The sequence below is a fragment of the Notamacropus eugenii genome, chromosome 1, assembly GCF_028372415.1.
Source record: "Notamacropus eugenii isolate mMacEug1 chromosome 1, mMacEug1.pri_v2, whole genome shotgun sequence".
Lineage (NCBI taxonomy): Eukaryota > Metazoa > Chordata > Mammalia > Diprotodontia > Macropodidae > Notamacropus > Notamacropus eugenii.
The window spans coordinates 145258765-145271738 of record NC_092872.1 but is presented as its reverse complement, the minus strand read 5'-3'; the positions used below and the strand labels follow the sequence as shown (position 1 = coordinate 145271738).

Below are 12974 nucleotides of genomic sequence, written 5' to 3'. Positions count from 1 at the left end.
TGTAGTAAGCAGAAGAGGAATTGGTTTGTCAAATGTTGCCATGCTAATGTTATGGACAGTATGGACAAATGGTGACTAGATGGCATCACAGCTAAGTAGTTGACAACTGGAAGAATGGCTGGACCCAAAGAATAGTCAGTAATTATTCCTGGAAGGAGGTGTGTAGTGAATTGTCCCAGGGATATTTCTTGGTCTCTGTGCTACCTAGGGAAGGAAAACAGCTAGAGAATAGGTAGAAAACACGTTTACTGATTTTACATCTAACCCCAAGGGTTTAAGATAGAACCAATGGATATATTGGATGACAGATTTGGAATTCCAAATCATAGGCTAGAATGGTGGGCTCAGATCAGGTAAGGTGAAATTTAATAGACATAGTAGAATTTTGCGTCTGTACTCTCAAAACCCTTTTATGAGTCCAAGATGGACAAGCGGAGGCTGGAATTTTCTGAACAAATATTGGGACATTTAATGGACTGAAGCTCGACATGGATCAACAGTGTGGTGTGTCAAATCACAAAGTTTAAGGAAAACCTTAGGGTATATGAAAGAGACACAGTATTCAATTGTCTTAAGGGGGTTAAAGGGCTGTCACAGGGAAATGGGCCTGGACTTGTTCTGCTTTGACCCAGAAGGTAGAACGAGCAATACAGTGTCACGTTACAAAGAAGCAAATATCCACTAGAAGTGAAGAAAAATTTCGTATCATGTGGTGGGATGGTCTACTTCAGGAAGGAGAAGGTTTGCCTTCCCTGAGGAATGTCAAATAAATGGTCGATCACCACTTCTTGGGGATGTGGTGGAGGGTATTCCTGGTCAGTTAAGGGTTGGACCAGGCCATGCCTGAGGTGTCACATTTCTGTTCGTCCTTCATCCTGATGTGTTGATTTTCTCCTAGAAGTCAGAAGACTATGGAGAAGAGCCTGGTGACAATCCAAGGCAACCCATGGGAAAGTGTGTTGTTGTCTGTGTCTCTTTAGAGCAGAGGAGAGCAAGTCAAGATCCTTTGTTATGTTTGTCACGGTAGATAGCTGACAGGTTCCCAGGAGAATTCTCTTGTCCCTTTGTTCAGCGATCACATCCTCCACATACGAAAAGACAGCAAGCTGAGCCACCAGGTCTTCTTTTCTCAATGTAGCCTCTCAAGTGTTCTTTGCCTTCTATTCCCAACTCCTTTGATATTTACATTCATTTTCTGTCCTTTGTTTCCCAGTTTGTCATGAACACCATCCATTTCAATTCATGAAAACTAAATGCCTTGTTTCACAGATATCCGTTGAGTCGCAGGCAATTGTGATTTCAGAAATGTCTTCACAAGGGGAGTTGGTGCTCAGAACCAGAACAGTGAAATTGGCATGACTTTCTCTCAAATCTGTGCCTCTGTAACTCACTTGAGCCTTGTTAGAAAGGACTCCTAGTATTAGAATCAGCTACCTCAATATGGAATGACTTTCCTCTCACTGTAACTCTTTGGGCAGAGGGTGATTATCCTTTCTTTTCCCGGGGTTCTTTGGGAAGTCCTGTTTCGATGCCATCTAGGAGGCTTCCAAGGCTGAAATTCTATGTGGAAAAGTAGGATATCTCCCTCCTACTGGATCTTTCGGATAAGAGACATTGAATCAGACTCTGGGATTCTCATGTCCTCTCTCCAAGATTCCATGGTGAAAAGGTTGCCCTCACAGGACAATCCGGGTTATGGACATAATGTTCCATATGAAGCTCAGATGGAAAAATGTTCCTGGAGCAGGAATTACGTGTTGAGAATCTTCCTTGAGAGCTTCATTCTATTTCTGCCAGAGACATTACCAGCAGTGAAAATAACCTTAGCCCCTGAAAGCCGTTCTGTGGTTACTTAAACACCAGTCAAATGAGTTTGATGACAGTCATGTATTTACTTTGTCATTTCCTGCATAGAGAACCCAGAGATGGTGCCCAGTGTGGAATCATTCCTTCATCTCCTACTATATGCCAAGGAATGTACTATGTCCTCGGAATGCAAAGAATGACATAAAAATACTCAGTCCCTGCCCTTAAGGTGTTAGCCAACTTAACTTTCTCCCACTTTATGTCCTCATTTTAATAAGACTCTTCTTTTGCAGCTTCTGGGGTAGCCACTATAGCAACCTTCCCATATTCCGTGGGATCAACAGGACCTGAAGCCTACACAGGTAGAATTGTTAGGACTTTAGCGTTCTGGAAAGGGCTCAGTAGGCTTTTCAAAGTTCTGGAAAGAAGGAGAAAAGGAAGGGAACGTAGAGTTTCCAAACAAACCCTACTAACTCTATGATGCAGAGGCTGGGCAAGACAGGAGTGGGGATTTGGCATGACTTCTGAAGTCCCTTGTAAGCAATTCCAGAGAAGATTTAAATATCTGGTAATTTGCCAGAGAGATCCCTGCAGGCACGTGGCACAAATTGTTGCATCTCATGCCAAAGATGAGGAAAAAGAAAGGCCCCTCGAACAGCCCCCCACCTTGTCTGACCAGAGTTAGCATTTGCCCAGAACCTGGTACCTCTTGTGATAATTCAGCTTCATGTTGAACTTCATTCTCTTCGAGATTGTGGGTCCCCACATAGTCATCTGGACATAGCTTGGGAGCTCTTTGAAAGCAGGGCCTTCTTTTGCTTCTGTTGGTATGTCTAGCACTTATTACAATGCATTGTATATGGCAAATGATGAATAAGTGCTTTCCTGATCAATCTTGACCAAATCAAGCAGAACCCTTTCCCCATCCAACGAACTTCTCTTGGTTCTCTAGTTTCTCAGTTGTGGTTCTATCAACGGTTTTCTTTCACCTTGATTTAGTTTGAGCTCCTTTGTCAACCACTTTTGCTCCAGGAACATCTTCCAGTCCATTACCATTCCTTAGCACCAGCCTTACCACTTACCAAAGTGCTAGCATCTCGGGATCCTTTGGTGGACTGTCTTTACGGCTTTTGTCATTAGATTAGGACTTGAAGAAAAGCTGAATAAAGCGGAACTGGGAGAGTGAGAAATCGTACCTACCCAGAGATATCAGTGCAGCCAGGTTAATGGGTTTCCCTTGCAGAAAGGAATAGAATAGGAACTGGGTGACCTTGGGCATGCTAGTAGAGTGGATAATGCTCACACACAGATGTTCCTCTCTGACTCATATTTCAGTTAGTGGCACGTCCAGCATGGAATCTCTTGTTGCAAACTTTACCGTTACGAACTTCATCTGCTCAGAAGATATGGGGCAGCCCAGTTCTGACACATTCAACTCTGCTGAGAATGTCATGCAACACATGGTTAGTCTTCCCCATATCCGACCCCATCCGCCAACTACACAGCTGATTTCCCCATTCCTTGACTGGGATCCATCTTCTCTTACCCCAAGTTTACTTGACTCTTTCCTTGCTTTGCCAGATTGGCCTCTTGTTTAGGGAAACTACCATTGGGCCCTATTTCCCTGAATGCAAGGTGACTTCTTTGAGGTAAGAATTGTAACACTTTCCGCACACCCTTGAGGATAAACCTCTAATGGACTGCTATATGTAAAAGATAGTCAACTCGATTATACACTTACCTTTAGTCTCATTTTCTCTATGTTCAAATTCCCAAACAACTTTATCCCAGTGCCTCTAATCCCAGAAAGTGCAGGAAATAAAAGTGCGTTCATTCATAAGTACTGATTTGTAAGAAACAGTCTAATGTCAAGAATGTCTTCTCCAGTTGCGGTCCTACGGCTTCTCACCACTGCTACCCAGACAGGTAATGCTAGCTCACCGACCATTCCAAGGCCACTGTCAGCCTTTCTCAGGTCACTTCTGGCATATATTTAAGCCCCTCTCTACCCAGAATCCCAACACATTTCTCAGCACCAATTTCACAGATGTTCATATCACCTCCCATTGTTGTTTTTATCTAGAGCTATGATGAATGGATTTGCAACCAGAGTGGATTTCCTGTGTACCCATCGCGTTGTCCCTGTCAAGCCTGTCATGGACAGTGAAGTGTACTGGGAGATGAGCAGGGAAACACATGGCATTACCATTCTGTGCCTCTTCACCCTGGCCAAGGACAGTCATTACCTTGATGGTGAGCTACCTAACTGAGCCATCATCTTGGCCACTCTCCCGACCAGTCTTCTGATATAACCTCAGTATTATTTTCTCTTCATTTTAAGCCTTATTCTTTTATCCCTTATTCCACCCCTGCCCAGAATCCTTTATTCCAATGTCCCATTTTTTCATCCAGGTCCAAAAGATAGAACCTACGTATAACTGAGTTGCTAGACTGCCCACTACTTGGTGCCATCTCTGGTGTTATCTGTGGTAGCTGGAGATAATTGTTGTTCTGTCCATTTTTTGGTCTTTGAAAATGCAAACTTTGAAGTAATTCTTTGGTTGGAGACTAGAGGTCAGCAAGGAGAAGGATGGATGAGGTGAAGTAAGGAAGGATAAGTATCTAAGAGTAGGATGGAATCAGGAGGACAAAAGGTTTCCACCTACGACAATGATGGCTCTGTACCAATCAAGTGAAATTTAATAAGAATTGACATGTACTGAAGTGGAAGAAAGTGGATTTGAAGGAAGAGGGCCTGGGTTCTACTCCTAACTTTCTAATTCCTCTCAGTTTGACAGCTGACTAACAAATTACCCTAGATGAGCCTCAGCTGTGTCTTCTGTAAATTATAATGTTGGCCCAGATGTGGTCTTGGCCAGGTCTCAATATGTGATTCTGATTCAAACGGCTCTTTAGTGCTTTTGAAATCCAATCCACTTCTATATTAATGAAACAGAAGTATATAGTTTTGGGGAGACAGAACTCTATAACAAGTCATTGGAAAGTGACCTTGGAGATTATCTTGAGAGTAAGCTTAATAAGAGCCATCAAAGTGACAGGGCATGCATGCCAAAAACCCCAACAGAAACACACTGGTGTGCTAATATGTCTCTTGGTCTTCCTTGAGGGTGGAAATTCCCTCCCGGGAGGCAAAGTGCTAGCTGTCCAAAACCTATCATTTTAAGGACTTTCCTGAGCCTGAGACGTTAAGTGATTTGACAGGATCAGAGCATTCATTCAGTTTTAAGGGATGGGTTCTGATTTCAGAACTTCTGAATTCTGAATAGCCATTTCAAACCAGTTTGCCATATGATTTCTTGTCACAATTCTGTCTGCATTTAGCTGACTACAAGGAATCGTAGTTGAATCTACAACAACAGAAGTGTAGTAGCTTGAAAGGAGGGAGGTGACAGTTCTATCTTCCTCTGCCTTTACAAGTTGAAGCTAGTTCATTTTGAGGAGCCCCAGGATGGCGAGGCATCATGAAAGTATGGGGTAAAGGCAGAGAGGCAGTGCAGTAGCTAGTGTCCTGATCCTAGAGCCAGGGAAAACCGAGTTCCAGTCTTGCCTGACAAGCTCACTGGCTGTGTGACATAGGGACGTCACTTAAGGGAACAGCTTTCATGCTCCATTTGCTCGTCTGAAAAATGGGGATAATCATAGTAATACCAATCTCAAAATTCGACAGTGAGGAGAAATGGGACCACATTTCTAAAGTACTGTGAAAACCTTAAATCATCTTGCAGAGATATACTACTGATGATGATGGCGACAGCTAGAAAGAACTGTTCATGTTTAGCCAGGAGACATCATGATCACATTCTTTGATTTTTCAGGAGCCTATCATGAGCAAGAGGTTTTCATTCTGCTGAATCCCATAAGGCAGAATTAGGAGCAATGAATGATTGCTGAGGCCAGAGAAGAAAATGGGGGGTCCGGTACAAGTCGACATTTGCTCCCACAGGAAATCACATAAAGATACAACCCTGTTTTGTCTCTCACCCTTCCTGGCTGGGTCTCAGACAAAAGCGTGAGTTAGGCAGTGCAAGGGAGGATTCTCTCTTTCTCCAGGATGCAAATCCCTTGGTTCCTCAGGGGTGATAAACTAAGGCCTTACTTCAGCTGAGTCTCTAAGTAACTCTCTTGCTTGACTGTCCATCCTTTGTTTTCCAGGTTACAAGGAAGAAAGCATGGTCCAATCTACTGAGGTTTTGTGGAGTCCTCTCATGCTACCTCCCTGGGCTACAGGGAAGAAGACCTCCTCAATTCACCCCAGGGCTGTGGCCTTGGAAGGAGAAGGCCACAGTGCGATGAGCAATTGGGTCCCCATCTGTGCCAGGCCCTTGACTGAATGTGCTCTTCATCAGATGCCCTTCGTGAGGGTCAACTGGAACTGCAGCTTCTCCTCCAACCTGGGTTCGAACTCCATTGGACAAGGTTTTCTGGACGGGACCAGGAAGACCACAGGCCACTGCCCCAGGGGCCTATTCAAGCTGGATAACCTCCACATGACAAGTAGGGAAAATAGAATCGAGTCAGGGTGGGGAAACTGCAGTGGGAAGAGGAGATGGGAAGGGGCCTTGAGGCAGAAGGAAAGCTTAGGAGGCTTGGAATCCAGCAATTGGGGGTGAAATTAAGACTGATGATTCTGAAACACTGCAGAGCAAGGAAGTTCCCTACAACAGAACGCATAACAGGTTAACAACAGGAAGGTTCTTAGGACCTACAATGTCAGGACTTGGAAAGCCTTTAGAATTGAGATTGTCAGAGTTTTGGGTGCAGCACACAGAAGCCAAGATGTCGGTGCTGGGAGGGCCCTTAGAAGCCAGGATGTCGGACATTGGAGAGCAGTATTAACATACAGAATGGAGAAGGTTTGATCTGGGAAGGGCCTCAGAGCTTCCAACCCTATAAATTTGAGATTGAGCAAAGTCAGATCCAGGGAACAGACTTGAATTTGCCCAAAGTCACTGAAAGTTAGTGTCAGAGGTGAGAAAAAACAATTCCAATGCCAGACCATCCCTACACTCCCCCAAACCCAAGCAAGGAGCTGACAGGGGTCTCTTTTCAGGGCAGAAACTTATGACCTTTGCAAATGCCTTCTGAGAGCCCCAGTCATGAGGGCCTCCCTGAGGACAAAGGGAGTCCTCCAAAGAGCCACAAGACACACAAACCTTGTTGCCATTTACCCCTTCAGGCTGCTCCTCCCATCTTTTCCTCTGTGGATCTTCAAACCTCTTTCACTTAGAAAACATTTATTAGCATCTCAAATGAGATATTATTTCTGAAGTAATTATTATGTAACATGTACTTAAGTGAATGCTTGTTCCTTTTTAAAAAAAAAAAAATTAATGAATATTTTGTTGGATGGTAAGTTCCCAATTGTCTCCCTTCTTCCCCACCACCGCGTAGAGAAAGCCACAGACAGATGGATAGAAATATACAAACTATGCCATGCATTCTTCGTTCATTCTTTCCTCTAGCCCCTCCTCCTCCCTCCACACTCTGCTCTTCCTTTCACTCCCATCCCTTCCACTCCCTTCCTCTCTTCTGCAGAGGTTCATGCATGGCATTTCATAGACACGGAGAACTCCTTTTAGGGAACTCATGTTTCCAGTGCACACCCATACATACTTTTATCTTAATATCTTCGAGAGTGACATTGAGAGGCAAAGTGATTTGCCCAGGGTCAAGGAGACAACATGTGCCCGAAGCCACTGGACTTGTAGTTATATCTTCCTGTCTCCGAATTCAGCTATCTACCCTCTTCTCCACATTTCCTCTCAAGGGCATAATGGAGGAGATAAGATTCGAGACTGGACCTGTGATTTCCTGTGTGAACGCAGCACTTGGAGGAAAAGCTTCCTTTAACAGAACAGATTTTAAATTCACTTGAGACTTAGGAGAGTTGGAGAGTTGGCTGTGGATAAGACAGACTTGCATTAGCAATGCAATAGATCTGAGTGTGACAGACAACTCTGTGAGAACCTAGTGGATTGACTTTTCGTGGCTCTTGGACTTGAAGAGAAAGTGATATTGGAGCTGGGCTTCCACATCTTGTGTGCCTGTTACATGTGGGGGCTAATCCTGTTGGGAACGCTCCACACACTGTGCTGTCCTCACATCCCTATGATGGCCCCTTAGCATCATCTCTGTTTCTCCCCAGACATGCCCTACTGGACCATCAGCTTTTTCGGCCTGGCACTACTCCTGGTGCTCCTGGTTAACCTTATGTGATACTTCACAGTAAGAGAAACTGGGGAACCCCTAAGAGCCTGTTAGTACTGTGTGCATGTGTGTGTGTGTGTGTGTGTGAAAGTGAGAGAGAGAGAGAGAGAGTAAGGGAGGGAGGGAGGGAGAGAGGGAGGGAGGGAGGGAGGGAGGGAGAGAGGGAGAGAGACTTTGTGGTTGCACAGTGGAAAGACGATTGTGGTATCTGGAGCCAAAAGACCTGTGTTCAAATCCTCATCAAGTATGTCACCATCATCAAGCGCCCCCCCCCCCCCATGGGTAAGACTCAATCTTACAACCCAAAATCACTTGGTCACTTCTCTTCTTTTCCGAATTGTTGGATTGTTTTTGAATTCTTTTAATTGGCATATTTTTCATTATGAGGGAAGGTGAACACAGGAAAAGACTTTCAGGTTTTAGAACTTCTAAAAAGTTTTTAATTCGATGGTGAGGAAAGAGAAATATGAACAAGGGTGAGTACTGTGGCTCAGTTTGGACGATCTTATTGAGAGCCAAGAGGCAGTCCCTATTATTCCAGTTTTGTTGTTGTTGTTTTTTTTTTTACCAAGGAGAATTCTCTTTGTAGTAAAATCGCTGTTTAAGAAGGTGATACCTGAGTTAAAAAAAGGCACCTAACTGAGATGAGTTCCAGGGCACCAAGCACAGTGGATACTGAGAGAAATGAGGCAGATGCCATTGGAGAAGCCAGAATCAGCCATTTGGGGAAAATGGTGTGGCATGGAAGAGGATCAAAGGAGGGCGAATGTCCTCATCTTCAAAAAAGGGAAGAGAAAAAAATCTGCACATGGAGAATAAGGAGCTTGATTTCTGTTACTGAAAAGTTAAACATTAGGTTATGAAAGGTTTGGGTAGCAAAGTGATAGAAAAACAGGTCGTAGGCCTGGTGCTAGCGTTCCCAATGTCACCCCCCCCCCAGCTCATTTCATCTCCCATGTTCTCCATGTGTTTAGATTGCTCAGTATGGCAAATGCTGCGGTTATCATTTAACAAGATTTTTGCAAATGATATGACCGAGTTTCCCGTGCAGTCTTTTCCAAAATAAGAGTGATGTGGGCTACCAAGTAAAAGGATCTGGTGGATGTAGAATGAGAGGAAGGATCAGTCCCAAACCGTAGTCGGTCCTTCACCTTTCAGTATCAGCATGAAAATTGGTTTCTGGCAGAGCACCATAAGGATCTGGATGTGACCTGGATCTAAAGTTTTTCTAAGTGACGTCAGTGAAGGCTAAGACTGAATGCTTTTCAAAAAGAGCTAACCATTTTAGTAGTCAGGATTACAAAAGATCTAAAAGGCAACAAGTATTAGGTCGATTCTCGTAGGAAGAAACTGGTGTCTCTTTGATTGTGTATTACACAAGCTTCAATAAATATAACTATGTCGGTCACATTAATTTAGAAATAGTGAAGAAGAGGATTGCACAGGAAACCGAGAATCTCTTACATATAGTTTTGGTCATTTCAAAGTAGATACTTAATTTATATGAACCCCATAGAATTATTTGTCTATGTCCCCTTTCTGAACTTGGTTCTGTTCTTGCTGGATATTTTAAAATGTGATTTTTAAACTCTTTCTTCCATCAGGCTATTATGGGTACCCATCCATCTCAAGTAATCATCTCCTTCCCTCTTTTCCTCCCCAAGAAATGAAATCTGCCACCCTTCTAAGAGACAAATAAAATTGGGGGTTGGGATGCAAACATGTGTCATCTCTAAAGATAGTTTGCTTCTGCTCTTGTACTCTCTACCAACAGGATGTTGGCCTGGTTCACTAATCGTCTTCTGGAGAAGTGAAGACCTCAGAATACTTTTCCTTTACATCATTTTTGTCATTGAATATGAGTGTGCTTTACTCCATCTGCTCATTTGTTTCCCTAAATTTTTCTTAATGACTTTTATAATTCCATACTATTCATTTACGTTCACATACCACAATTTTTCAGCCATCTTCTCATTGCTGGACATGCTGTCGGCCTTCAGTTCTTTGCCTTAGCAAAAAGTGCTGCCATATTTTTGCATATTTCAACCTGTGGAGTATGAAATAATTGACTGAGAATGAAATAATCAAGGATCAAAAATCAGCTTCACTACTAACCTCTAGGGGAAGGTATGATGAGAGAGTGATGTAGTTGAAAGAATCTGGGCTTTTAGGGCTCTCCAGCTCCAGTTGAGTCAGTAGTGTAATATGGCATCCAAGAGAGTTAGAGCGGTCTTTGCTGCAGTAAGAAAATAATGTGGCCAGGCCTAGGAGGGCAATAGCGCACATGCCAGGGCTAAGGTGAAGCTCATTGGTAAGTTGGAATGTTCAGTGACAATGACCAAGTTTCTTCAGGCCTGGCCACCTGATCTGGAGGAGGACAAGGGCCGGATGAGCCCGGTAAAAAGGATATTTGCAGGAATTATGTCTGTTTTCAAGTCTTTGAAAGGCAGTCACAAGAAAAGGATCTAAACTCCATGTAGCAGAATCCCAAACAAAGGAATTAGCAAAGTCATCACACTTCAAGCTGGAAGAGATGGAGAGTTCTCCATCCCAGCAGAGATTTGGGCAGAAGCTAGCTGACAGGCCCTGAGGGAATGCAGAGTTAGGCCTATTGCTTGCTGTTCAAGGGTGTGTTGGCCTGTGTGTATGCTGAGGTCTTCAGAACTCAGAGCTTCTTGGTGGTTTCCCAGAGATGATTTGTGATTGGTGTATTGTTTGTCGGCTGTCTGTTGACAGATCACCTTTGATCCCTTAGGGGGTGAGTGTTTCCTTTGAATATTTGTATCATTTAAAAATGTTATATTCCATTAGATTGCACTTCCTGAGAGTATTTTGTCTCTGCAGTTTTTCTTTGAGTTCCGGTTATTTGTGACGTGTAAGGGTGTAGGGGTGTGAAGTGTGAGGTTTTTATGTTCTACCATATCATCTTCTCAACACATGAAAAATCTTGATGTATCATCTCAATTTCATCTCACTTTCTTTCAAAATGGTTAACCTTTTGACCTTGCAGAAACTTATGTTGATATATCCTCTTAAGGTTGGGAAGCCAAGTTTCTTTTTATCCACATTCCGTTGTTCATGAGAGGTTTTGGTTTGCCTTGAAGGCAATATTTTAATGTACATGTATAATTTGTAGAAACTTACGATACCTCTTTCTGCTCCTCCTGGATTGCATTCTTTTGATACAGTATTTATTCCTTTGACCTCTTTCTTCTCTTAAAGCCAAGTAATGGCTAGGATTCCGCAACAAATGAAAGAACACAGGATCACAACGTAGGAATCGATGGCTTCGTGGACGCCTAGATGGAAAGTCACTTAAAGGACACTCAGTTACCTGCCTTTGTGTTCCCTCTAGGGGTCACAAACACTCCAGCATTAACCCAAAGGAAGAGAACCAGCCTGTCCACACCTATTCAGTATTGGAAGAATGACTCTGGGCCTTTATAAACTTTATTATCCTGAAAAGAAGAAAACATTTGTACTGGATATTTTAATTTATTTTAAAATACATACGTCCTGTAGTTGGATGAGTATAACTAGTAAAAATAAAACCATGTAATTGTTACAAAATAACCTCATGTCTTTTTCAATTTACTTCGATTGTCCTTTTTTGTTCTTCTGTCTCCTTGCCATATTTATGTCTGCTCTTAGAGAATTTTGTATATAGATTATTTAGAGAAGCAGAGCAGTGTAGGTCTGGCTTTTCGAAAAATGATTTTTTTTTTGTCTGTATATTTGCAACACAAATGTGACTCTGTGAAATGTTTTGAGCCTTTTTCCAACACCATTCTGGCTTAGCTTTTTTACAAAGTGGACAGTGCTTCTCCTTCTTTAGGAGCAACCACCCTCACCCAGGCTCAAGCACCAAAAGTTCCCAAGTGAAGCATGGGGGACCTGTCACCAGAGGGTCCATAAAGTCCTGAGGTCCCCTCCGAATCAGAGAAAAAAGAAGCCAATTGGCAGGATGAGGGTGATGCATAGGAGGGAGGAAGAGAAAGGAAAGGGAGAGCTGGGCAAAGCATGGCGAGGGGTCGTATAGGGCGCTATAGCTTGGCTAGTTTCCAGTTTGGGTTACTGGATTCTTCTGCCCTTGGCAGGCTGTTCAGAGATGAGATAAGAAGGATCTCCACTGCCACCTTTGGCTGTAACAGTCTGAGGTTTAGACCTCAAATTGACATCAGGTCAGTCTTACCCAGCCACATGAAACCATTGTATCCAAGGAGAGAAACACGGTCCCTGCAGACTGCACTCATAAGCATGTTAGGTCGACTTGCCAAAACAAACTTTGGCATTTTAGTCTCTGTCCTGCTCAGGAATCATTGTTTCTGGTGCAGATGAAGGGGAATGTATTAAGACACTAGCATCAGTGCAGAATTCTGGCTGTCTTCTTTGATCTAGGTCCTCTTGAACCCTAGAATAACATATTAACAAAGCGGCCAGCCCGAATAAGCCACACTTCACCTCCTCACACCATTCTACCCAAACTCAACATCATGAGAAAGCTCGATCAGGAGGGTAGCGGCCTGGGAAATTTGTGATTTGTTATGGTTAATTTCCAAAAAAAATCCCTTAGAAAAACAGTTGCAGTAGTTAGTGGGAGATTTTTGTATTGGTTTGTGTGGGAATTTCGTTTTCTAAGAACATCGACGATATCATTGAAATGATGACATGTTTTACACTTGGCTTTGTTTTGAGTCAGCTGTGCAAGCTCACCAACATCACTTTGTCTTCCAGAGCCATCTGTGTCCCTTTCATTCTGATCTCTCCTTTGACTCTGTCCCTCCTCAAAGCTGTTTGCTTCTGATCACCCCTCCCTAGTCTTCCCTGTCTTCTATCATGTCCCCCCCTCTTAGGCCCTTAAACTATGGAGCTCCTGGAGAACAAGGACAGTTTGTGTCTCTTTCTTTGCATTCGCAGTGCTTAGCACAGTGCCAGGCACA

General features: G+C 43.3%; 1 protein-coding gene across 3 annotated transcripts; it reads left to right on the top strand.

The window, feature by feature from the left end:
* The first annotated feature begins 1038 nt into the window (after nucleotides 1–1038).
* LOC140521159 (mucin-16-like) lies at nucleotides 1039–11607 on the top strand. 3 transcript variants are annotated; one of them, XM_072635909.1, is made up of 7 exons: nucleotides 1041–2168; nucleotides 3142–3269; nucleotides 3388–3455; nucleotides 3890–4059; nucleotides 5980–6321; nucleotides 7973–8052; nucleotides 11257–11607. In XM_072635909.1, the coding sequence occupies exons 2-6, from the start codon at nucleotides 3159–3161 to the stop codon at nucleotides 8041–8043; spliced, it is 762 nt and encodes a 253-aa protein (XP_072492010.1). In that variant the 5' UTR covers nucleotides 1041–2168; nucleotides 3142–3158; the 3' UTR covers nucleotides 8044–8052; nucleotides 11257–11607. The 3 variants fall into 3 exon arrangements, with proteins under 3 accessions (XP_072492003.1, XP_072492000.1, XP_072492010.1); XM_072635899.1 differs by having other exon boundaries at nucleotides 1040–3269; XM_072635902.1 differs by lacking the exon at nucleotides 7973–8052 and having other exon boundaries at nucleotides 1039–3269.
* The last annotated feature ends 1367 nt before the right edge of the window (nucleotides 11608–12974 follow it).

Coding starts and splice junctions, on each gene's coding strand:
- LOC140521159 (XM_072635899.1), top strand. CDS start 3,084: ATGCTAGTAGAGTGGATAATGCTCACACACAGATGTTCCTCTCTGACT. Junction 3,270..3,387: donor AGAATGTCATGCAACACATG/GTTAGTCTTCCC, acceptor TTGCTTTGCCAG/ATTGGCCTCTTGTTTAGGGA. Junction 4,060..5,979: donor GGACAGTCATTACCTTGATG/GTGAGCTACCTA, acceptor TTTGTTTTCCAG/GTTACAAGGAAGAAAGCATG.